The sequence below is a fragment of the Giraffa tippelskirchi genome, chromosome 7 (genome assembly GCF_054371585.1).
Source record: "Giraffa tippelskirchi isolate mGirTip1 chromosome 7, T2T-mGirTip1v1.2.pri, whole genome shotgun sequence".
Classification (NCBI taxonomy): Eukaryota; Metazoa; Chordata; class Mammalia; order Artiodactyla; family Giraffidae; genus Giraffa; species Giraffa tippelskirchi.
In genome coordinates, this window is record NC_137281.1 from 18,259,603 (window position 1) to 18,283,095 (window position 23,493).

Here is a 23,493-nt window from a genome sequence, read left to right on the forward strand (position 1 = left end):
AAGCATCAATTCTTTGGCACTCAGCTTTCTTTATAGTCCAACTCTCACATCCGTACATGGCTACTGGAAAAACCAGAGTGACTAACAAAGGGATGTCTATGCTTTTTAATACACTGTCTAGGTTTGTCATAGCTTTCCTTCCAAGGAGAAAGAGTCTATTAATTTCATGGCTCCAGTCATCATCTGCAGTGATTTTGGCACCCAAGAAAATAAAATCTGCCATTGTTTCCACTTCTTTCCCTTCTATTTGCCATGAAGTGATGGGACCAGATGCCATGATCTTAGTTTTATTTTAATGTCCAGTTTCAAGCCAGCTTTTTTTAGTCTCTTCTTTCACCCTCATCAAAATGCTCTTTAGTTCCTTTTCACTTTCTGCCGTTAGAGTGGTATCATCTACATCTCTGAGGTTGTTGATATTTTCCCTGGCAGTCTTGAGTCCAGCTTGTGATTCATCTAGCCCAGCATTTCGCATGATGTACTCTGCAAAGTTAGATATAAGTCAGATAAGTAGGATGACAATATACAGCCTTGACATACTCCTTTCTCAGTGTTGAACCAGTCCATTGTTCCATGTCCAGTTCTAACTATTGCTTCTTGACCTGCATACAAGTTTCTCAGGAGACAGATAAGTTGGTCTGGTACTCCCGTCTCTTTAAGAGTTTTCCACAGTTTGTTGTGATCCACACAGTCAAAGGCTTTTGAGTAGTCAGTGATGTAGAAGTACATATTTTTCTGGAATTCTTTTGCTTTCTCCATGATCCAATGGATGTTGGCAATTTGATCTCTGATTCCTCTGCCTTTTCTAAACCAAACTTGTACATCTGAAACTTCTTGGTTCTCATACTGCTGAAGCCTACCTTGAAAGACTTTGAGCATAGCCATACCAGCATGTGAAATGAACGCGATTGTATGGTAGTTTGAACATTCTTTGGCGTTGCCGTTCTTTGGGATTGGAATGATAACTGACATTTTCCAGTCCTGTGGCCATTGTTAGAGTTTTCCAAATTTGCAGGCATGCTAAGTACAGCATTTTAACAGCATCATCTTTTAGGATTTGAAATAGCTTAGCTGGAATTCAGTCACCTCCACTAGCTTTGTTCGTAGTAACAAACAAACAAACAAACAAGTAAAAAACAAGTAGTAAGGCCCACTTGACTTCACACTCAAGGATGTCTGGCTCTAGGTGAGTGACTACCCCATTGTGGTTATTCGAGTCATTAAGACCTTTTCTGTATAGTTCTGTGTATTCTTGCTGCCTCTTCTTAATCTCTTCTGCTTCTGTTGGGTCCTTACCATTTCTGTCCTTTATTGTGCCCATTCTTCCATGGAATGTTTCCTTTAAATCTCCAGTTTCCTTGAAGAGCAATCTGGTCTTCCCCATTCTATTGTTTTCCTCTATTTCTTTGCATTGTTCGTTTAAGAAAGCTTTGTTATCTCTCCTTGCTATTCTCTGGAACTCTGCATTCAGTTGGGTATATCTATCTCTTTCTCCCTTGTCTTTTGCTTCTCTTCTTTGCTCAGCTATTTGTAAAGCCTTCTAAGACAACCTCTTTGCCTGCTTGCATTTCTTTTTCTTTGCGATGGTTTTTGTCACTGTCTCTTGTACAATGTTAGGAACCTCCATCCATAGTTCTTCATGCATTGTCTACCAGATCTAATCTCTTCAATCTGTTTGTCACCTCCACTGTATAATCACAAGCGGTTTGATTTAGGTCATACCTGAATGGCCTAGTGGTTTTCCCTTCTTTCTTCAATTTAAGCCTGAATTTTGCAATAGGTAGCTCACGATCTGTGCCACAGTCAGCTCTAGGTCCTATTTTTGCTGATTGTATAGAGCTTCTCCATCTTCGGCTGCAAAGAACTAATCAGTCTGATTTCAGTATTAACCATCTGGTGATATGCATGCGTAGAACTGTTTCTTGGGTTGTTGGAAAGGGTATTTGCTATGACCAACATGTTTTGACAAGCCTTTGCCCTGATTCATTTTGTACTCCAAGGCCAAACTTGCTTATCATTCCAGGGATCTCTTGACTTCCTAGTTTTGCATTCCAATCCCCTATGATAAAAAGGACATCTTTTTTTTGGTGTTAGTTCTAGAAGGTATTATAGGTCTTCATAGAACTGGTCAACTTCAGCTTCTTCATCATCAGTGTTTAGGGCATAGACTTGGTCTATTGTGATATTGAATGATTTGCCTTGGAAATGAACCGAGATCTTTCTGTTGTTTTTGAGATTGCACCCAAGTACTGCATTTTGGACTCTTTTGTTAACTCTGAGGGCTACTCCATTTCTTCCAGTGGATTCTTGCCCACAGTAGTAGATACAATGGTCACCTGAGTTAAATTTGCCCATCCTTGTCCATTTTAGTTCACTGATCCTAAGACATCCATGTTTAATCTTGCCGTCTCCTATTTGACACATCTTATTTGCCTTGATTCATGGACCTAACATTTAGGTTCCCATGCAACATTGTACTTTACAACATCAGACTTTACTTTCACCACCAGACACATCCACAGCTGAGCATCATTTCTGCTTCATTCTTTTTGGAGCTATTAGTAGTTTCCCTCTACCCTTCCCCAGTAGCATACTTGACAACCTTCCAACCTGGGGGACTCATCTTCCAGTGTCGTATCTTTTTGCCTTTTCATACGATACATGGGGTCTCTTGGCAAAAATACTGGAGTGGTTTACCATTCCCTCCTCCAGTGGACCACGATTTGTCAGAACTCCTCACTGTGACCTGTCTGTCTTGGGTGGCCCTGCATGGCATGGCTCATAACTTCACTGAGTCACGCACCCCCTTCATCAGGACAAGTCTGTGATGCCTGAAGGAGAAATAGTCAATATGCTGCCCCCCGCCGAGAACACAGCCACACACAGGTTGGGAAGGGCCGTTTCTATCAAGAGTCTGCCTGGGTCCTGCCAGTGTCCAGGCCTCCCTTCCTGGTTCTTTTGACTTCAAGCTGGGCTCTGTGCCTCCTGGGAGCCTGGGAGGACCTTCTCAAAGAGGCGACATCGTGCCACAGTTTTCTGGAGCAGTGTCACCAGGCACGGCACCCATGGTTCTCGCTTCCTGCAGTTGGCTGGCAATCTGGGCTACAGGGACGCAGCCCCCTACCCCAGCCTAGGGGTGGCCCCGGCCTCCTGCTGCACCTTCTCCACCCAGGTGAACAGTTCCCTGTGTTCAGTGCCCCGTGTTTGACACACCTAGAGGGGTTTATTTGCCACTCAGCCCGGCTGGGGCAGCACCTGCCGCTCCTCCTCTCACCTCAGAGCCTTGAGCCAAGAGGAGTTAGGAGGCCAGATGTGGACACGAGACCAAAAGATGAACCCAATACGCCGGGGCCCAGCTGCGGCTCACTCGCTTAGGAGACGAGGGCCCCCTGGGGCGGCACTGCCCAGAGCCGGAGCTGGGAGCGGGAGAGGGAGCCGGCACTTGACATGAGAAAGGCATTGACATAAAGTGGTGCTTTCCAGAGAAACTTCTATTTGAAATGACACACTTGTGAAATATTTTAAAGTTGTAAGGCTGAAAAAGAAATTTGATGCTTGCAAATAAAGTGGCATTGGGTTCTGTAGTGCCCAGAGGGATTCAGGAAGAAGGGCTGGCTATAGGCATGCTATCTTGACTGCACTGGGCGGAACCTGGGGCCCTTGTCTCCTGTAGGGTTTGTATTTAGGAAACACCTGTTTGGTGAAAGATTCCAGGTTTTGTTTTTCCCACTGGGGATGGGAGAAGAGAGCTCATGGAATGGGGAGAGTTGTGGCAAATGGTGCCCCCAAGACACCCCAGGGTGGAGTAGGGTAGCCTCCAGGCAGGCGAGGTACCATGCAACCGTGATCCTGAGTGGACACCCCAAGAGGCGGTCATTGCCCTGACTAGGCTCCATCAATGATCGGGCCTGATGAGGAGCTGTTGAATAAAGGAAGGTGGATAGCAAGGCTTTCTAGCCAGGATCCTGGGCTGAAGGAAGTTCTCACTAGCCTGCACGTGACAGGGAGCAGAGCATCGTGATAAGAGCTTGGCATCTGCTTGTCTGAGGCCCTCAGCAGCCAGGTTTGCTGGAGGTGGCTTTGTTCCCTGAGCCCCCTCGGCACCCCCGGTGCTAAGGACAGAGTCCATGGGGTCCACAGTGACCTGGTGTCTAGGCTGCTGAGCAAGCCACAGGTGCAGGTAGGGGCCTGGGTAAGAGCCTGGGTTCTGTTGGAGCCCATCCCACCAGCTGTTTTCCAAAGGCTGGCAGATCTGGGAGACGTCTGGGAATGGGGAGCATCTGGACGGCGTCCTCCCACCCAGAACTAAAAACAGGCTTTTCCTCAGAGAACTTCTGCCCCATTCTTGTATTATTTGCTTAATAGTTGACTGACTTCTTTCTTGAAATACACTTTAAAAGAAAGCTTTGTAATCTTGTCAGTGTAATTTGGCATAAGTGAAAGATGGCTTTAAAATAAACACCTAGGGCAAAACATGTTTATTGTTGTACCCTATCCCATAATGTCATCTCATGGACCCTTGTCATGCTTTGGGAAACACCAGTTCAAAGAAAACCCCTTCCCTCCTCTCTCTTTGTAAGGCCAGCCCTGCCTTGCGCCTTTCTGGGAGGGGAGGAGGGGATGCTGGCCTCCCTTGGAGGGAAAGTAGCCTCTAGATCCTGGTGAACAAGGATCCTCTCTCTCCACCTCTTCCAGTCATGCAATTTGAGCCTCCCTGGCTGATTCCTAGGGCGGCCTGGTGCATTTTTAAAGGGGAAGTTTTTGGTTTGGGGCCAAGAAAGATATTCTTGCTGACATGGGGAAAAACTAGTGAGATTGGGTCAGATGAGAGCAGACCCTGTTGATCTCTGAGGAAGGCAGAGAACAGTTAGCAGATTGTGCCTGTGTTTATAGGGCTCTTCCAAGGCCTTCCAGAACTGGGGCCTCTCACTTGCTCAAGAGTGCCAGCCCCAAGTTCAGTTCAGTTCAGTTCAGTCGCTCAGTTGTGTCTAAGTCTTTACAACCCCATGCACCGCAGCACACCAGGCTTCTCTGTCCATCACCGACTCCCAGAGTTTGCTCAAACTCATGTCCGTTGAGTCAGTGATGCTATCCAACCATCTCATCCTCTGTCGTCCCCTTCTCCTCCTGCCTTCAGCCTTTCCCAGAATCAGGGTCTTTGCCAATGAGTCAGTTCTTCGCATCAGGTTGCCAAAGTATTGGAGCTTCAGCTTCAGCATCAGTCCTTTCAATGAATATTCAGGACTGATTTCCTTTAGGGGGTTGTCTGGTTTAATCTCCTTGCAGTCCAGGAGACTCTCAAGAGTCTTCTCCAACACCACAGTTCAAAAGCATCAGTTCTTCGGCAGTCAGCTTTCTTTACGGTCCAACTCTCACATCCATACGTGACTACTGGAAAAACCGTAGCTTTGACTAGACGAACCTTTGTCAGCAAAGTAACGTCTCTGCTTTTTAACGTGCTGTCTAGGTTTGTCGTAGCTTTTCTTCCAAGGAGCAGGCATCTTTTAATTTCATGGCTGCAGTCACCATCTGTAGTGATTTTGGAGCCCCCCAAAATAAAGTCTGTCACTGTTTCCCCATCTATTTGCCATGAAGTGATGGGACCTGACACCATGATCTTTGTTTTCTGAGTGTTGAGTTTTAGGCCAGCTTTTTCACTCTCCTCTTTCACTTTCATTAAGAGACTCTTTAGTTCCTCTTCACTTTTTGCCATCAGGGTGGTGTCATCTGCATATCTGAGGTTATTGATATTTCTCCCAGAAGTCGTGATTTCAGCTTGTGCTTTGTCCAGCCTGGCATTTCTCAGGATGTACTCGGCATAGAAGTTAAATAAGCAGGGTGACAATATACAGCCTTGACGTACTCCTTTCCCAATTTGGAACCAGTCCGTTGTTCCATGTCCAGTTCTAACTGTTGCTTCTTGACCTGCATACATATAGGTTTCTCAGGACGCCGGTAAGGTGTTCTGATATTCCCATCTCTTTAAGAATTTTCCACAGTTTGTTGCAATCCACATAGTCAAAGGCTTTGGCAGAGTCAATAAAGCAGAAGTAGATGTTTTTCTAGAACTCACTTGCTTTTTCTGTGATCCAACAGATGTTGGCAGTTTGATCTCTGGTTCCTCTGGCTTTTCTAAATCCAGCTTGAACATCTGGAAGTTCTTGGTTCATGTACTGTTGAAGCCTAGCTTGGAGGATTTTGAGCGTTACTTTGCTAGTGTGTGAGATGAATGCATTTGAGGGGTAGATTGAATATTCTTTGGCATTGCCTTTCTTTGGGATTGAAATGAAAACTGACCTTTTCTAGTCCTGTAGCCATTGCTGAGTTTTCCAAATTTGCTGGCATATTGAGTGCAGCACTTTCACAGCATCATCTTTTAGGATTTGAAGTAGCTCAGCTGGAATTCCATCACCTCCACTAGCTTTGTTCATAGTGATGCTTCCTAAGGCTCACTTGACTTCACATTCCTGGATGTCTGGCTCTAGATGGGTGATCACACCATCGTGGTTTTCTGGGTCATGAAGATCTTTTTTGTACAGTTCTTCTGTGTATTCTTGCCACTTCTATTTTAATGTCTTCTGCTTCTGTTAGGTCCATAGTGTTTCTGTCCTTTATTGTGCCCATCTTTTCATGAAATGTTGCCTTGGTATCTCTGATTTTCTTGAAAATATCTCTCGTCTTTTCCATTCTATTATTTTCCTCTATTTTTTGCATTGATCACTGAGGAAGGCTTTCTTATCTCTCCTTGCTGTTATTTGGAATTCTGCATTCAGTTGGGTATATCTTTCCTTTTCTCCTTTGCCTTTTGCTTCTCTTCTTTTCACAGCTATTTGTAAGGCCTCCTCAGTCAACCATTTTGGCTTTTTGCATTTCTTTTTCTTCAAGATGGTCTTGATCACTGCCTCCTGTACAATGTCATGAACCTCCGTCCATAGTTCTTCAGATACTCTATCAGATCTAATCCCTTGAATCTATTTGCCATTTCCACTGTATAATCATAAAGGATTTGATTTAGCTCATACCTGAATTGTCTAGTGGTTTTCCCTACTTTCTTCAATTTAAGTCTGAATTTTGCAATAAGGAGTTCATGATCTGAACCACAGTCAGCTCCCAATCTTGCTTTTGCTGACTGTATAGAGCTTCTCCATCTTCGACCGCAAAGAATATAATCAATCTGATTTTGGTATTGACCATCTGGTGATGTCCACATGTAGAGTGGACATGTGTTGTAGAGTGGACTTGTGTTGTTGGAAGAGGGTGTTTGCTATGACCAGTGCATTCTCTTGGCAAAACTCTGTTAGCCTTTGCCCTGTTTCATTTTGTACTCCAAGGCCAAACTTGCCTGTTACTCCAGGTATCTCTTGACTTCCTACTTTGGCATTACTGTCCCCTTTGATGAAAAGGACATCTTTTTATGGTGTTAGTTCTAGAAGGTGTTGTAGGTCATCATAGAACCATTCAACTTCAGCTTCGGTGGTATTTGGCATAGACTTAGGTTATTGTGATATTGAATGGTTTGCCTTGGAAACGAACAGAGATCATTCTGTCATTTTTGAGATTGCACCCAAGTACTGCATTTTGGACTCTTTTGTTGAATATGAGGGTTACTGGATTTATAGATCTGGACTATCCCACTTGAGCCATGTGCTGTGGAAATCCAGGGTTTCTTCCTCCTGTGTGTTTTCACCGTCCTGGGAACCAGTCATGTCCTGCCCCAGGCACCCTATTCTCCCTGACAAAGAAGGTGCTGGAGAGGGTCAGAACAGGCCAGCCCCTTGCTACATAGATGATGGTCCAAATCTTCATATGTAAATCCCTCGAGGACCAGTAAAGAAAAGGTGAACATTCAGTTTTCTTTTTTTATTTTTTGAAATAATTTTATATTTTTATTGGCTGTGGCTGGGTCTTTGTTGCTGCATGGGCTTTTCTCTTGTTGCAGTAAGTGGGGGCTATTCTCTAGTTGGGATGCATGAGCTTCTCATTGCAGTGGCTTTTCCTGTTGTGAGCACAGGCTCTAGGTTCACGGGCTTCAGTAGTTGTGGCGTGTGGGCTCAGTAGTTGTGGCACACGGGCTTAGTTGCTCCGTGGCGTGTGGGATCTTCCCAGACCAGGAATCGAACCCATGACTCCTGCATTGGCAGGTGGATTCTTTGCCCCTGAGCCAGCCACCAGGGAAGCCCAACATTCAGTTGTCTAAGTGAATGGAAGGAAAAAATATGAGTAAATAAACATGTAAACATGTTCAAACTTGCCAGTTAACGAGACAGCAAAATCCTGTTTGTTTTGCCTGCCAGACTCTCAGTCCAGTGGCTGACAGGCCCCATGGTACATGGCTCAGGACCCTGGAAATCCTTGTGAGCTTTCTGGGGCCCGTTTGGCAGAACATGCCCTGATATCAAAACTACTGTGCATATGCTCAGGAATTCTAGGAATTTAGCCCAAAGATAGTAAAAAGGCATATGGCCACGGGTGTCCATCATAACACGGAGGTGGAAGCAACCTAGATATCTAACAGCATGAAGTGAGTTAAGTAAATTATAGGCTGTGGTCCTGCTCACACAGCCACTTATTCAGTCATTCAACAGCTATACTGAAAATCTCCTGTGTTCCAGGCAGTATTCCAGGCTCTGGGGGTTCTACAGTGAATAGAACAGACAAAAGCTGGCCTAGTGGGAGGCAAGAGAGGATGGAGGGATGCATAGATGGATGAAGGAATGGATACTGGTGAAGGAGTGTTCTTTACCCAGGGAGCTCAGGACAGGTGTCCTTAAGGAGGAGACGTGAAGAAGCCTAAAGGAGAGAGAGCAAGCTGTAGACCTCTGGGCCAGATGTTCCAGGCAGAAAAGACAGGGCTCAGCTGGTGGTCCTGCAGTGGGAGCGTGGCTGATGGTCCCATGAGTAGCAAGGGGGCATGTTGAGATGAGCCAAGACTCAGGAACGAAAGGGAAGTGGATTGCTCATGAGCAGAGGAGTCCTGGGAGCCCATTTACATTGTTAAAGGGACACATTCTGGGGGTGAGGGCTGAAGCAGGGGCTCTAGCTCCCCCACTGTCACCATGGACCAGGCAAGAGAAAGTGCGCCAGGGGCAAGCACTGGGGGAAGTGTCAGGTTCTTGTCATGGAGATAGTCGCGTAGACATGTATCTGTTGACCAGGACTGACACTCCACCCCTCATCCTGGCCTGGGTGGGGCCATTGGGATCCTCTTCAGGTCAGCTGGGCTCCATGCACAGGTATGAAGTGGAAGAGACCAGTGAACACGTGGATCCAGCTGCCTGGAAAGACTGGCTTTAACTGCTAAAACTGGACCTACACAGACTCCAGCAACACATAGCATTTCTACTCCTGGCTAGGAGATCGGCAGGGATGCGGGCCTGTGCCCCAGAAGACCACATGAGAATGTCCTCAGCAGCACTGTTCACGATGGCCCTGGTCTGGAAACAACAGGAATGGTCACCAACAGAGTGGGGCACGTTCACCCGGCGGACACTGCCCTCGGTGAGAAGGAGCAAGTGACCGTGACTCATTGTTGGGGGTCGGTTCCCCCGTGTGACGTGGAGCAGCCGGGGAGGCCAGACTCAGAGGTCTTGTTGCTTGATTCCATTCCATCAAGTTCAGAAACAGGAGAAACTAACCCACGTTCTTGGAAGTTGGGCTCCCGGTAGGTGTGAGGACTGACAGGGCAGGGCCTCTGGGTGCTGGGCACAGAGATGCTCACTTTGACCGGCCATTGTGCCCAGCCCTTATGATTGTGGTCCTTTTCTGTGTGTGTGTCAGGCTTCAGTCAAAAGGTGACTTTTTTTTTTATAAACTTTGAAAGTGAAAGTCGCTCAGTTGTGTCCGACTCTTTGAGACCCCATGGACTATACAGTCCATGGAATTCTCTAGGCCAGAATACTGGAGTGGGTAGCCTTTCCCTTCTCCAGGGGATCTTTACAACCCAGGGATCGAACCCAGGTCTCCCACATTGCAGGCGGATTCTTTACCAGCTGAGCCACCAGGGAAGAAGCCCAAGAATACTGGAGTGGGTAGCCTATCCCTTCTCCAGCAGATCTTCCCGACCGAGGAATTGAACCGGGGTCTGCTCCATTGCAGGTGGAAGTTAATTGTTATTTTAAAAATCTGTGTTCCTGTATTTAAAAGTGTCTGAAATGATGTTCAACAAAATATGTGATAGAGGTTATTTTGGGGGTAGAAGCTTATGGGTGGTTGTCATTCTTTTTCTCTTTTGTGTAGAAAATGTCTAAAATCGCATATATGTATATGCCGGCTCTATATATGTTGATGATTAGCAGTCTGAGGCAGCCAGGGCTTTGACAGCTGAGAGGATACAGTGCTTTATCCAGGAATTGATGTCAAGGAACTCAGAAACTCCAACTAATCGAGCATGTCAAGAATAAAAGGGAATATTTGTTAATTGAATGTCATGTTATGTCCTCAGTCACGCCTCATACAAGATAGGCAATTCAGAATTCCCAGTTACCCAATTAAAATGCTAATTATCTCATACCTTGATAAAGCCACTCTCTCCAGGGGAGAAAGAGTGGCCTCTCCCTGACGCTGCCCCGCTTCCTGCCCTGACCACAGCCATCTTTGCACCGCCCTTGCCTCTAGTCAGCTGGTTCTTCTTTTCCAAGGTCTGCACACCTCAGGGGCCTCTTTCAGAGTGCCAGCTCCTGCTTTCCACTGGCCAGCTTCAGGCACCATCCCTGGGGTTGGTGGGCCACGTGTCCTGGCAGACCCGTTCCCGCTCCGTCTGGGCTCCCTGCACGGATGCATCCAGACCCCTGGAAGGCCCAGCACGGCATCACCCGCCACTGGTGTTTGGGGAGTAGAGGGCCTTGCCCCGCCCAGGCAGCTGCTGTTCCAGAGTCCCCATCACTGACAGACCTGAGGTTTAGAGGCATTGGGGTCAGAAACTCGGCCTGGACTCCAGGCTCACAGGACTCTTTCAAGACGTTCTCTGACCACAGCACATCACCACGCTGACCCGCAGTTTTCCTCATTGGCAAAGTCGGAAACCCTCTCCTCCCCCGAAGGATGGTCGTAAACACCAAAGGCTACAGGAGGCTATTGGGTCTTTCTCGCTGGCTGGGCCTGTGCCGGGTCGTGGTGGGAAGGCAGCAGCGGCCTCAGTCTGGCCAGGGTTTGTCCTCTGTCCCTGGTGGTGCTGCATTGGTACCAGGGGAGGTCTTAGCCTGCTGCTTGCTCTGTTATTGGAAGTTCCGGGGGGCTGCGTCTCAGCCTGCTGCTTGCAGTGTCTGACGGCTCCTGTGGACTGTTTTCAGATCCTGAGTTCCTCTTCAGTGTGTGCATTGTGTATACATACCTGTGTGTGAGTATATGTGTGGGTACATGTATTTACATGTATGTACACGTATGTCCGTACATGTGTGCTCTCCTGCCTGGGTAGAGGTGCGGCCAACCAGTTTGGCTTTGTCACTTTGGCTCCAGGTGTTACCAGTCAGGGACTAATTTTTTTGTTGATTTCCTGGCTTCAGGGTTTCCAAAACCATGCAAGTCCTTCACCCTTGAACCTGAACCCCGTGGAGGACAGACCTATGCTGCGAATTCTGAGGAAACCTTCACTGTTTTTTCCCAGAGCCCGGGAACACTTACGGGTTGCATCCTGTGATGCTGGTGAATTTTCTCCAAGTCCATCCTTTCGCAGAGGGTGCATCCTTGCCCCGCCCCTGGCGTTATGTCAGGGGAGAGCTCAGTTCTGGTCCCCAACTCTGGTTGGCCTGAGGTCTCCTCGCTGTCCCCATGTGGCAGCAAACGCTGAGGCCTCCAGGCTCGCAAGACTGGCAGCTTCCTCCTCTGGCCTCACCTCCCTGCTTGTCCTGTGGACATGGCTCTGCTTATCACATTTAATCTTCAGCTCTGCGGGTTGGGGGTCGGAGGGTTTCTGGCTGCCGACTCTGCCTTCATCTCATTGTGGCTCCCTCTGGAGGGCTCAGTGGTAGCTCACAGCCGAATTCAGCCGTGGACGTGTACCATCAGTAGTCGGCCCCTCCGGTTATGCGACAGCTGGCCCCTCTCTGGCTCACAGTTTGCCATCTTTTCTATAAAGATCGAGTGGGTCTTTACGGAGCGTCCTCCCATTGCCTCCTGGTATGGGAACCATCCGTTGGGACCGAGGTGGCTCTGCTGCTGCTGCGATCTGTCCTCCAGACCCATTCCTGCCGAGCTCTGACCGGGCCGTTGAGGAGCCTCACATCGAGCCTGTAGCCCTAGTTCGGAGCATCCTCGCACCCCCACCCCTTGAAAATCAGAAAATTGTTAAGACTCAGGCCCTGGGCCACAGCACTTGCCCCAGAACATGGGCACCTTTGCATGTCCACAGTGAGGTCCTGGGGAGAGGGGTTCCCTGAGGGGTGTGAGCAAAATTAGGGCCCATTGTATCTGTTATGCCCCCAGAGCATGGGGTGGTTCTTGTATCACCTCAGACAAGTTCACCTGAAACAAGATCAGGTGCTGAAGTCCAGTGTGAAGGACTGAAGCCCTTTTGCGGGAGACTGGATTTCCAGCATTTGTGTTTGCAGCTCTTCTTGCGGGTGTGGGATCGTGTGACTGGCAGAGGCAACCCTGGCTGCAGTTAGCAGAGGAAAACTGGGTCGGCCGTTCCTTAGTCTGGCACTTCTGTGAGCCGTGCGTTTACTCTAAAAGGCTTTTTTTTTACTTAAGTGGGAGCCTGAGCGTGCAATGAAGGCTGTTTCTATCGAGTAGATTACAGGCAGGACAGTGCCCGCTGCTGAGCCTGGGAGCAGGTGGGGGAGCCAGTGCTACCCCGTTCCCCCAGGCTGCTCTAGCAGGCTCTGGTTTGTTTCTCTGCCGCCCTTCTGCCTGTCCCCATCACCCGGAGAGTGGCTGCTTCTGTCTGGGCAGGGCCAAGTCCCCCAAGGCTCAGGGAACCCTGTGGCTTCATGGCCTGCCAGCATCCCCCAGTCTCTGGGGGGCAGCTGCACGGAGTCCTGGGGTCTGAGGCCCCAGCATCTGGGCAGGCTTGGTGGAGCCGCCGTGGGGCCCAGGCTTGGCCCCGCTGTCCTCTGGCCTCGGTAACCGAGGCTGAGGTCGGTGGCAGCCAGCACGCCCACCATGACTACGGGGGTGGCTGGTACCTCACACGGCTTTCCTCACCTCCCTGGCAGTCCCTGGATTCTTTTGTGTTGAGGAAATATTTCACTTGCAGATACCCAATTATCCTGTGAGATTTGTAAAGCAAGTCTGAAAGCTGACTGAATAGAGCAGAACCCTTCCTGCATAACAACTACTTTATACCCAGTCATAACAATTACACATAATTTGTGTTTACAGTGCCTGAAGATTAGACTCCTCCGTACAGACGTTCTCTTAAACAGGCCCAGAACATGCAGGGCAGAACTGCCACTTAGCGTGCCCACAGGTGGCCTCGGTGTTCTGAGCACGGCCTGGGGTGGGGTCCACCTGGACCTGCTTCTCAACTGCGGCCATCCAGAAGGCTGGGCCCAAGCTCTGGCGAGGCCTCAGGGGCGAGGGCAGCCCCCCAGTGTTGCCCCCTTCCCCAGCTGGGTTCTGCAGAGGCGGGGCCCTTGGCACACTGAGTCCCATGACCAGACAATTTCTTACCTACTCAGGTCCTGGGGTGTGTGGTGAGGGGAAGGGACAGGGGCCTGGCCTCTGCATAGCCCGGGGCAGTGTGGTCTCCCGAGGGTTCCAAACGCTGCTCACGTTTGTTGATGTGGAGGGTCTGGTCCACCAGTCACCCCCAGGATCTGCCCCAGAGGGACAGGCTGAGGCTGGCTCATCCTCTGACCTCCCTCACCCTCTACTCCTGCACTTGCTGGGCTCTGCTGACAGCCTAGCTCCCGGAGGCCTCCGCTGGCTCTGGCTGTGTCTGGGTGCAGCCTGGGGACTGGCTCCCAGCTGCCAGAGACCTGCTCTGGGCTCTCATCTTCCCTCCAGACCTTGCTCCTGGCCTCCCCAGCTCAGGGAAGGAGCTTGTCTAGGGGACCAACTGGTCGGTGCCTACCCCCAGACTCTGCCTCTCTTCCCCTCCCTGGAGCCCACCCAGCCCTGCTTGTCTACACATCGACCTGCTCCCCAGCCCCAGCCCCCAGACCAGAGCCCAGCAGCCCCTGTTCTCCTTCCCCTGCACTCCTCCCCAGGGGCAGGCTCGGGGCCCCGGGCAGGTCCTGCGATGGGGCCCAGAGAGCTCTCATCCCTCCCTGGCTGTGCACCCAGCCCCTCCCGGTGGGGAAAGGATGTGACCACTGGAGGAGGGAGTCACAGGGAGATGCCCCCTCCAGCCCTGCAGAAACAGGGGGCCCCACCCCAGCTCGTCTCCCCACAGGACCAGACCTGTCCTCCCGATGGGCTTGAAAGGCTGGCACTGGAAGTGGCTGGCTCCCCCAGCCTTGTTCCCTCTCTGCACTGACCTCTGTGCTTCAGTGGCCCGTGGCCTCCAGGCTACCAGCCACTGACCCATGCTGGGAAGCTCAGGCCTTCCTGTGGGCGCGGCCAAGTGAGGCCTGGGCTGAGGATTTACACAAGGGCGGGGGGTGCGCGTACTCCAGTGACCCCACTCTGACCCATCTCTCTTCGCCCACAGTCTCTTCGAGCACTACTGCTACTCCCGGGGCGGCATGCGCCACAGCTCCTACACCTGCATCTGCGGCAGGTAAGCGGCCACCTGGGCCACGTGGGGATGATGGAGGGGGTTGGGGGGAGTGAGGGGACCCTGCCATCCCCCAGCTTAGACGCACCTGTTTGCTCCCCTGCCCCCGGCACCTCATAAGCCTGGAAGTTGCTCCCTGCTCTTAAGGCTCTGGGAGCGGAGGTTGCTTACTGCCCACCCTGGGCCGTTCAGGGAGCAGAGGGGAACCAGCCCACCACGGCCTTGCCCTCCCATCACATCTCCCGCTGGCAGCTCCTCCTGGGGCCGGCCTTCCTCGCCCCCTTCACACAGGCAGCTCCCAGCGTGTGGGGACCAGGCCATGACCTCAGACTGTGATGGCTTCCGTGTTCAGGGTGTGTGGAAGGAGCTATATCAGGGCAGGAGGCTGTGGTTGTGTGTGTGTGGCTGTGTGTACGTGCATGTGTGTGGTTGTGTGTAGCTGTGTGTGCGTGTGTGCATGTGGCTGTGTGGGGAACAGCACAGCCATGGGTGGGTCTGGGGCTCTGCCATGGGGGCTGTTACTGTAGGTGTGTTTGTGTGAGACATGTGGCTGGGGGCAGGGGGTTCTTTGTGAGTGTGTGTGTGTGTGTGTGACCTGCACTTGGCTGGTGTGCTTGCAGGCCCAGGGTAGAAGTGACCATGCATATGGGGCAGCTCACAGCCATGAGCATGCAGACCTGTGTCTTTGAGGGACACATCCTGGCTGTGGGGGCCTCCAGTCCCCCAGGCTCACCCCATCTCATCTCCCTGTGTTCTCCCCTTGGGTCAGAGGGTCAGGCCTCTGCCCAGCCAGGACAGGTCTGGCAGCTCTGCTGGCATGCACGTCCTTGGCACATGAATAATACATGTGAACATCTCAGTCCTTGGAAATGTTCTTCTCTGGTGGATAGAGAGAAAAATCATTATTTCTACTTTTATGATTCCTGAGACTCCCGAACGGGGCCATAAATATTGTATCCAGGTGGGGTTTTTTTTTTTTTCCTTTGGACAGACTGAAAAGTCCTTTTTTCTTAAAGGTATCACTCATTAGGGAAGCACTCTCAAGCTGCGAAGTGGGGAGCTGCTGGCTCGCTGGCTGTGGCCCTGGCCCGGCCCGGCAAATCTCCATGCAGCCCCCACACAGTCCCAGCCCTTCCCACTGGGCCCCCTCTCCCCCTTTAGCTACCAGGACGCCAGGCTTCCTTGGGGTCCCTTCCCCTGGCCTGCAGGCCCTTGCTCCCACATCAGGCCCACATCCTCAGCCCCACGGGCACCTACCTGAGCAGCACTCAGCCAAGGTGGCCCCATCCTGAGCCCAGAGGCCGGCTGCCAGCTTTGTGGCTGTAGGACGTCAGGGCCACCGTGCCCCTCACCCCACCTCAGGCTATGGGCTGGGTCCACTTGGCCCTGGGCCTCTGCTGCAGGGTGGATGGTACTGCCCATGAGGCAGGAGGTTGGGGTGCCAGCCCCCGGGGCCCACTTGGTGAGAATGGGCTCTTGACCTCCCCTTGATGCCCTGCAGTGGTGAGAACTCGGCCGTGCTGCACTACGGACATGCTGGGGCCCCCAACGACAAGACCATCCAAGACGGAGACATGTGGTGAGTGGAGCCAGCCCCCAGCTGCCCTGGCTGGTGTGTGAATGGCGGGGCCCAGGCGGGACTCAACCCCAGGCGTGGCTGATGGGGGCCCCTTGGTCCCAGCCCTGGAAGGCTGGCCACAGCGTGGTCCCTGGGCCTGCTCTGGGTCTAGACTTCTTGCCAAGGCTTTGTCCTCCATGTCTTCTCCTCTCCAGGACCCAGGAGGCCCTGAGAGGGGAGCGGGGGCCAAGTGCTGTGAGGGTAAGGCCCCACCTCAGAGGAGGACCTGCCCTGTGACCCAGCACCCACCACGCTTGCATCTCCGGCTCGGTGCTGGGAGGGTGGCCACATCAGTTTGGAAAAAGGGAGACCCCTAGGGATTCCCCCATCCTCTGAACCTGCTGGCTCCTGCCCCACAACTCCTTGGCACGAGCAGCCGCTTGTTCAGGAGGTCAGAGGGGGTGCTTGGCTCTCAGGACTGTTTGCCCACGTGCTCACCACTCCTCATGGAGTCCTGACCGAGCAGATGTGGGCAGGACTCACAGCTTCCAACCCTCCAGTGGTTCTGCTTCCAGACCCCCAGTGTGTAGGGCTCCCACTGGGCATACACCCTTCCACTCTGGGCAGCCCCTCTGGCCTTGGCAGGGGCCATGGGCACCCTCCTAACCTGGAGCGTCCCTGTCCTCAGCTCATGGGCACTTGTATTCCCCATCTGTACTCTCCACCAGCCAGATGTCAGGCAGGGCCAATCTAGGCTGCCAGAGGCTGAGCCGCCCAGAGGCCACAAGTTCCACGGGGCCTCCTGTCTTGTCCTTGAGACATCTCGCTATGGCCATCTACCCACAGGTGCGGGCAGGAGAGCTGGTGCACACTGGCCTCAGTTCAGTTCAGTTCAGTCACTCAGTCATGTCCGACTCTTGGCGACCCCATGGACTGCTACCTGCCAGGCCTCCCTGTCCATCACCAACTCCCAGAGTTTACTCAAACTCACATCCATTGAGTCGGTGATGCCATCCAACCATCTTATCCTCTGTCGTCCCCTTCTCCTCCTGCCTTCAATGTTTCCCAGCATCAGGGTCTTTTCCAATGAGTCAGTTCTTTGCATCGGGTGGCACATTGCCCTACCTGGTCCTTTGGTCCTTTCCCTCTTGTCGCTAAGGCAGCTGAGCCCCTCCCCACCACTTCCCTCCAGCACCTCATCCGGTTCGTATGTGCCACCCTGGAAGGCTTTGGCCCCACGCTGGTATTCTGGTCATGCTGGCACACTGGCCAGGACCCGGCCTCAGGCTCGGAGTTGGGGAACCTGTGCATGGGGGGCCCTCGCCCACAGCCATCAGGGGACGTGAGCCGAGAGACACCCCATTCTGAGCTGTCACTGCCCAGTGTTCTCAGAAACCCACCCAAGCCCAGGGTGCCCCCTGCCCCAGGGCGCCCCAGCGCCACAGGCTGTGGTGTCCGCTCGTCCTGAATCAGTAGCTGGATGGGATGTTCTGGCTTGGGATCCTGTTGGCAGGAGCCCAGCTCAGGCTTCTGGGAGGAAGCAAAGCCTCTGGGTTCCCTCTCTGAGCGTCAGTTTACTGTCTTTCGGTGGAGATGGCACGCAGCACTTGGCCCTGCACGGGGGTAGTTGCAGGGACATGTCAGGACCACAAGTGCTGGTGGACACACTCTCCCAGGGGCCTGGGCCCACAGGACAGGGACAGGAGCATGCAGAGGGGCCACCAGCCTGGTCACAAAGGTCACTGCTGCTCACTGCAGCCCTGCTCACTCCACCCCCAGAGAGTCTAAAGCCCTTCCTGGCATGGGGGGGCCAAAGGCGTGTAGCAACCTGGACAGGGTTCTGCCCCTGCCTGGCACTAGGAACCGCTCATGATGTAGATTCGCTCACTCTGATCCCATGAAGTGGGTGTCTCCCCCTCCCACCAGACCCCCCCCACCACCACCACATGTTGCGGAGCCACTGAGACACAAGGAGCGTCCAGGTGCAGAGCCAGAGGGATTTGGGGAGGGGTCAGCTGCCTCCAACTTGACTCAGCTGGAGATTAAGGAAAGGAGGGGTGCTGCCCTCTGGGCCACAGCTGGGCCACTGGTGGCCCCAAAGGGAGACCAACTGGTGTCTTCAGGGACTCACGCCTCCTAGAACATGTCCTAACGCTTTTGACTCGGCGGCCTGTTCTGGCTGAGCCAGGACGTGGGAACACAGTCCCCAGGCGGGCAGAGCCCCGGTCACACGAGCAGCCACAGCTGTCCCTGTGGAGGGTCCTGTGCCAGGGCCATGTGGCTCCGAGTCTGTCTTCTCTGTGAGTTCACACAGCCCAGAGGAAGTGGTTGCTTCTCCTCTCTCTTTATCTGTCCCAAGAGAGTCCTCACCCATGAGAGGCTTGTTCCAGCTGTGTTCTGGGGGCGCCTGGTGCACTGGGGCCTGACTGACTAGGGGCACCATGCATCAGGCCTCCATGTGTCCAGACGCTGTGTCCCTAACCCTCCTGGTCAGCGTGTGGCACCCGAATCTCGTGCCACTTGAGAGTCCAGAGTGATCCAGGGAATCCCACGGATGTTAATGCCAAGCCCAAATGTGCAATTTTATTTTTCTAGTGCTAACTTTGAAATGTAGCCAGTAGAATAATTATGAGTTTATTATAGTCAATTTATTATGCAGCATTTAGAACAACATGTTTTGTTGATTACTGCTACTGCCAGATTGCTGGCGGCATTTATAATCCATTGTTTTATTGAAATTGATCTGCCGAGTGCCTACTGTGTTCGGTAAATAATAAATCACTCTGTTCTCCCAACATAAAAGTCATAGCACTTCATCATAAGGTATGAAACCAAAATATGAGCCTGTTGTAGAATTTTTCCTGAACCTGAGTTTCTCTCTCAGCCGTGACTGTTCTCCAGGTGCCCATCATGTGGTACGCTCTGGGTCTCAGTTACTAGATGTCAGGTGAAAATGCCCCAGAGATATTTAACATTTAGGAATGGGGCTATTTGGGGGCCAGGAACTGGTCCAGGGCAGTCAGACTCTGCTGGAGAAGAAGATGGGGAATGGATGCCGAGGGGCAGCCAGCCCTTCCCGTTCCTCTCCCTCTAGCCCCAGACGTGTGGTGATGAGCACAGAAGATCCCTGGTTCAAATCCCTGCTCCCCCCCAGCTGAGTGATCACCCTTCTGAGCCTCAGTTCCTCCATCCGTCTCTATGGGTGAGACCACCCAGCTCCAGGAGGACTCTCTGAGCATAAGGGTGAGCAAGGAGCCTGCACAGGGGGCCCCTGGTGGGATTGCTGCTACACACCAGAATTCCCAGAGCCAGCAGCGCGCCTGTGCCCCAAGGCCTGCCTCCAGCAGGCGCTTCTGGACAGAGACTGGAGGCAAGAGGCCCCAGCGGAGCACAAGCCTGATTTATTCACACAACTCTCGGGTCATGTGGTCGCCTGCTCTGTGTTTTCAGCCCCTAAACTGTCTTCGAGGCGTGTGCCGGGTGGGGCATGTAGCTGGCCAGGGCCACATTCCACTCCCCTGTCCTTCCAATACCAGGTGCTGCCTGGGAGCAGCCGGGCCGGGAAATCGGGGCCTGCATGTTAAATGTGCTGGTTCTTACTCCATGTCAGATGCGTCACCCAAGAGTTGAGAAGGGGATTTTGAGAACCACTCCTGACACCACACCAGCCCCGCCCACCCCCATTTATCTCAGCTGGATGCTGCCAGACTTGCTCTGCATGGATCTGGGGGTGTGGGGGGCAGTCGACAACTGGACTTTGATGTGGCCTCAGATCCCCGTGGGCCTCCCTCTTGGCTGGTTCGGAGGCACACAGCCTCAAGTGGGGCTGCCTGGGGCTTTGCCGTCGCCTCTGAAAGCCCTTTTCCTGCTGTGGCCCTCAGGGCTCACCATGAACCCATCACCAAGTCACTGTCCTCCTAAGCCATTAGTTGCTTTCTTTTTTTTTTTTAAGGCAAAGGCAAGCAGACCTTCTAAAACACGGTCCCAGAAGTGTGGTGCGCTTCTGATGAATACCCTTCCCAAGCTCACACAGGGGACCGTGTCTGAAGCCATGAGAAGTCTTCCTGGGTGGGAGCCCCAGGAGACCCCTCCCCACCAGATCAGCCCTGAGCCTGTGGCGGTGAGGTCATCGTCCTCACCATCCTCATCGTCCTTGGCTGTGGCCGAGGTCGTCGTCATCTGAGCCCTCAAGCACTGCCCTGTCCTCCCAGAACCCGCCTGGGCTTTCCCTCTGAGTCTCCGTGCTGGGTGGAGGCACCCAGGGCTAGTGCCCTGCCCATGGGCCAGGGAGCGCCACTGTCCCCAAGGAAGCCATGTACCCAGACTTGGGCCCTGTCTTTGCTAGACTCCCCGCCTCCCCCTGGGCACAGCAGGCACACCCCAGGGGGGAGAGGTGGGGGGGTCCAGGGTCTGCCTCCAATGGGCTCTGATTTGGAAAACAGCTGGGACACCCCTCCTCACCTGCCACCACCTCCCTCTCCCACCATTTGATCAGGTGGCAGGGGGTTGGTTCCTGGGGTAGGGAGCCCAGTGGCAGCCCTCAGAACCTTCTGGATGCCCCAGTCGAAGCATGCTCCGACTTGGGTTGCCCAGCTGCAGGCAGGATGTGGCTGGTGGGTGGCAAGCCAGACCTCCCAGCACTGGCCAGAAGAGGGCAGCGTTGTTTCAGGACATGCCAGCCGGCCAGGCTCATCCCTGCTGGCTGTGTTCTCTGTGTTCTGGGGCCTGGGAGCGGGTGTCCATCCCGGTTGGTTGGGGAGAGGCCTGTCCCAGCCCCACTCAGCAGCCACTCAGCATGCTAAGTCGCTTCAAACGTGTCCAACTCTTTGCGACCCCATGGACTGTATAGCCCGCCAGGCTCCTCTTGGGGCAAGAATACTGGAGTGGGTTGTCTGCCCTGCTCTCCAGTTAGTTCCCTGATCATTCCATAGGTTTGATGTGGACTAGACATTAGTTTAAACTGCTTGGGGAACTTCCCCCATCACACTGTGCCTGGGGCTACAGCCTGCATCTCCATCACAGACATCCGCTCCCCCACACAGGCTTTGGGGTACCTGCTGCTCACTTGGGGCCTGAGCAGTCCCCTTGGCATTTCTGGGGCTCCTCTGGCAGGAGTGGGAACAATTCTGCCTGCTCCTGGGGGCCTCTTGGTCTGATATCTGTCTGGCATCTGTGTGCTGCTTCCTGGGGGCAGACAAGTCATGCCTGGGTCTCCTCCCCAGCTGGCAGAGGGACCGCAATGAAGGGTCCCCAAGTCGCCCCTTGTCTTGGTGCCTGAAGCCTTGGTCAGCTTTAGAGAACAAGTGTTTCCCCAAGCCCAGCCCAGGACACCACTCCCCCGACTTTGCTGTCTCCTTAGAGAACACCTCTGGAGAAGGAAATGGCAACCCACTCCAGTATTCTTGCCTGGAGAATCCCATGGACAGAGGAGCCTGGTGGGCTATACAGTCACCAGCCAGCCCCATCCTGAGGAGTTGATGATCTTCGGGACATGCCCCAGCAAGAGGACACTCTCAGGAGGGCACAGGCCCTGGTCAGCTATCTGTCCAGACCAGTGGCCATGGCCTTCAGCCTGCCATCTGGATTGAAGCAGCCTTTGCATTCTAACCCAGTACCGTGCAAGCAGATAGGCCTGGACAGTAACCAAGAGCCCTCACTGTGGGGTCCGCCCTGTGTTGTCTGTTTATGCTGCTGCCCCCGCATCCCACACGGCTGACGTCACAACCCACAGTGTGAAAGCACCATTCTGGTCAGCCGGGGTGCTCGCAGACACCATGGGACACTGCTTTCCGAAAAGTGGAACGAAGCCTGTGCGCGTGACACCGACTCACTGCCTCCCCCGACCCTGGGGAGGCCACTGCCTGTGGCGGCAGCAAGCCCCAGGGCTGGGCGGCCGCCATGTCCCACCCACACATGGGGTTGGGGACCGTGGAACGTCCTTCCTGGGGTCGTGGCCCACACTGGGGCTCTGCATCTCCCCACATCCTCAGCAGAAAGGTAACAGCAGTTCCATCCAGACACACGGAAGGTCCGCAGCACGTGCCGGCTCCTGGCTCGGGGCTGCTGGGGCTGGTTGCCTGGATGACTTCCCTGTCTGCCTGGGCCCCACAGGAGCAGCTGTCTCGTGGGATGGGGAGTAGCGATGCCCAGAAGGCAGTGGGGAGAGGTCGGCTTGGGGAGGCAGCCCCAGGGCTCCGAGTGGAGGCCTTCGTCCCGGGGCTCAGCACTGCACAGAAGGTCTGGCTGGGAGCCGGTGGGTGGCCCCTGGGCCTTGTGTGGCCACCACCAGCGGGAAAGTCACCAGTTCGCCTTCCTCTCTGTCTCAGGCTGAGGTCTGGAGGGGAAGCAGGAGATTCCTGCAGCTCAGAAATCCCCCAGCCTGGTCCAGAACACCGACTGGGGCGGGTGCAAGTCGGGGTCTGAAATGGTGCACTGTGGTGAACAGATCTGTGAGTGAGTGCACACGCGTGGGTGCACGTGCACCATGCCTGTCTGGGGTGGGAGGTGGCTGAGAGTGAGGCCACAGCCCTGGAGAGTAAACCAGAGCTGCAGCCTGTGTACACAATGACCTTGCCATAAAGACCACAGAGTTTCCCCCAAAACTCTTCCCAGGCCTCATATCAGAGGCTGGACCATCTCATAGGCCTTCTGCCTGCAGTGGGGCGGAGGGGATGGAGGGGACCAGGGGAGGGCCTGAGTGGGCCGATGGTGGCAGGTAGCCCGGGCCTGAAGCTGCCCGGGAGGAGCCAACGGGAGACAGAACCTCTCCTCCAAGCCAGAAATAGAACCAGATGAACACATGTGAGGAATGAGCCACCAGCATATTGCTCGGAGATGTGTAATACCTCCCCAGATGGCTTAGATTATCACACGCGTTCACTCGGCCAGAGATGGTAGGGTCCCCGGTGGGTGTCCCCAGGCAGCTGGGAGGAGGGCTCCTCGTGTTCTCTGTTGAGCCAAAGTATGAGCGAATTCTCCGTCATCAGCCTGCGTTCAGAGGACGGACAGAGTGGACACAGAGGAGCTGGGGGAGATGATTTATAAAAGTGATGGCTTTCATCCCTGGACTCCAGAACGACTTGAAATCTGAATAACTAATACATGTAGGAACTCTCTGAGGGGGATTTAAAAAAAAAAAAAAGGGCAGAGAAAGATAGGGAACTGAGAGCACAAAAATAGACGTCAGCCCCGTGCCCGAGCATCACTGGGCAGGATGGAGCTGGCCGGCTGGGTGTGCACTTCCTTCTCCAGAAAGTGGATGATTTTAAAACAAAAAAATACA

The 23,493-nt window shown here is 53.3% G+C and overlaps 1 protein-coding gene across 3 annotated transcripts in view; it reads left to right on the forward strand.

Moving 5' to 3' along the window:
* Positions 1-23,493, forward strand: part of PEPD (peptidase D) — a 118,215-nt gene that overhangs the window by 79,355 nt on the left and 15,367 nt on the right. For all 3 annotated transcript variants that reach the window (XM_081514343.1, XM_081514344.1, XM_081514345.1), the window contains 2 exons: positions 14,588-14,656; positions 16,155-16,232. In XM_081514343.1, the coding sequence (XP_081370469.1) occupies positions 14,588-14,656; positions 16,155-16,232 (147 nt within the window). The remainder of the gene's footprint in view (positions 1-14,587; positions 14,657-16,154; positions 16,233-23,493) is intronic.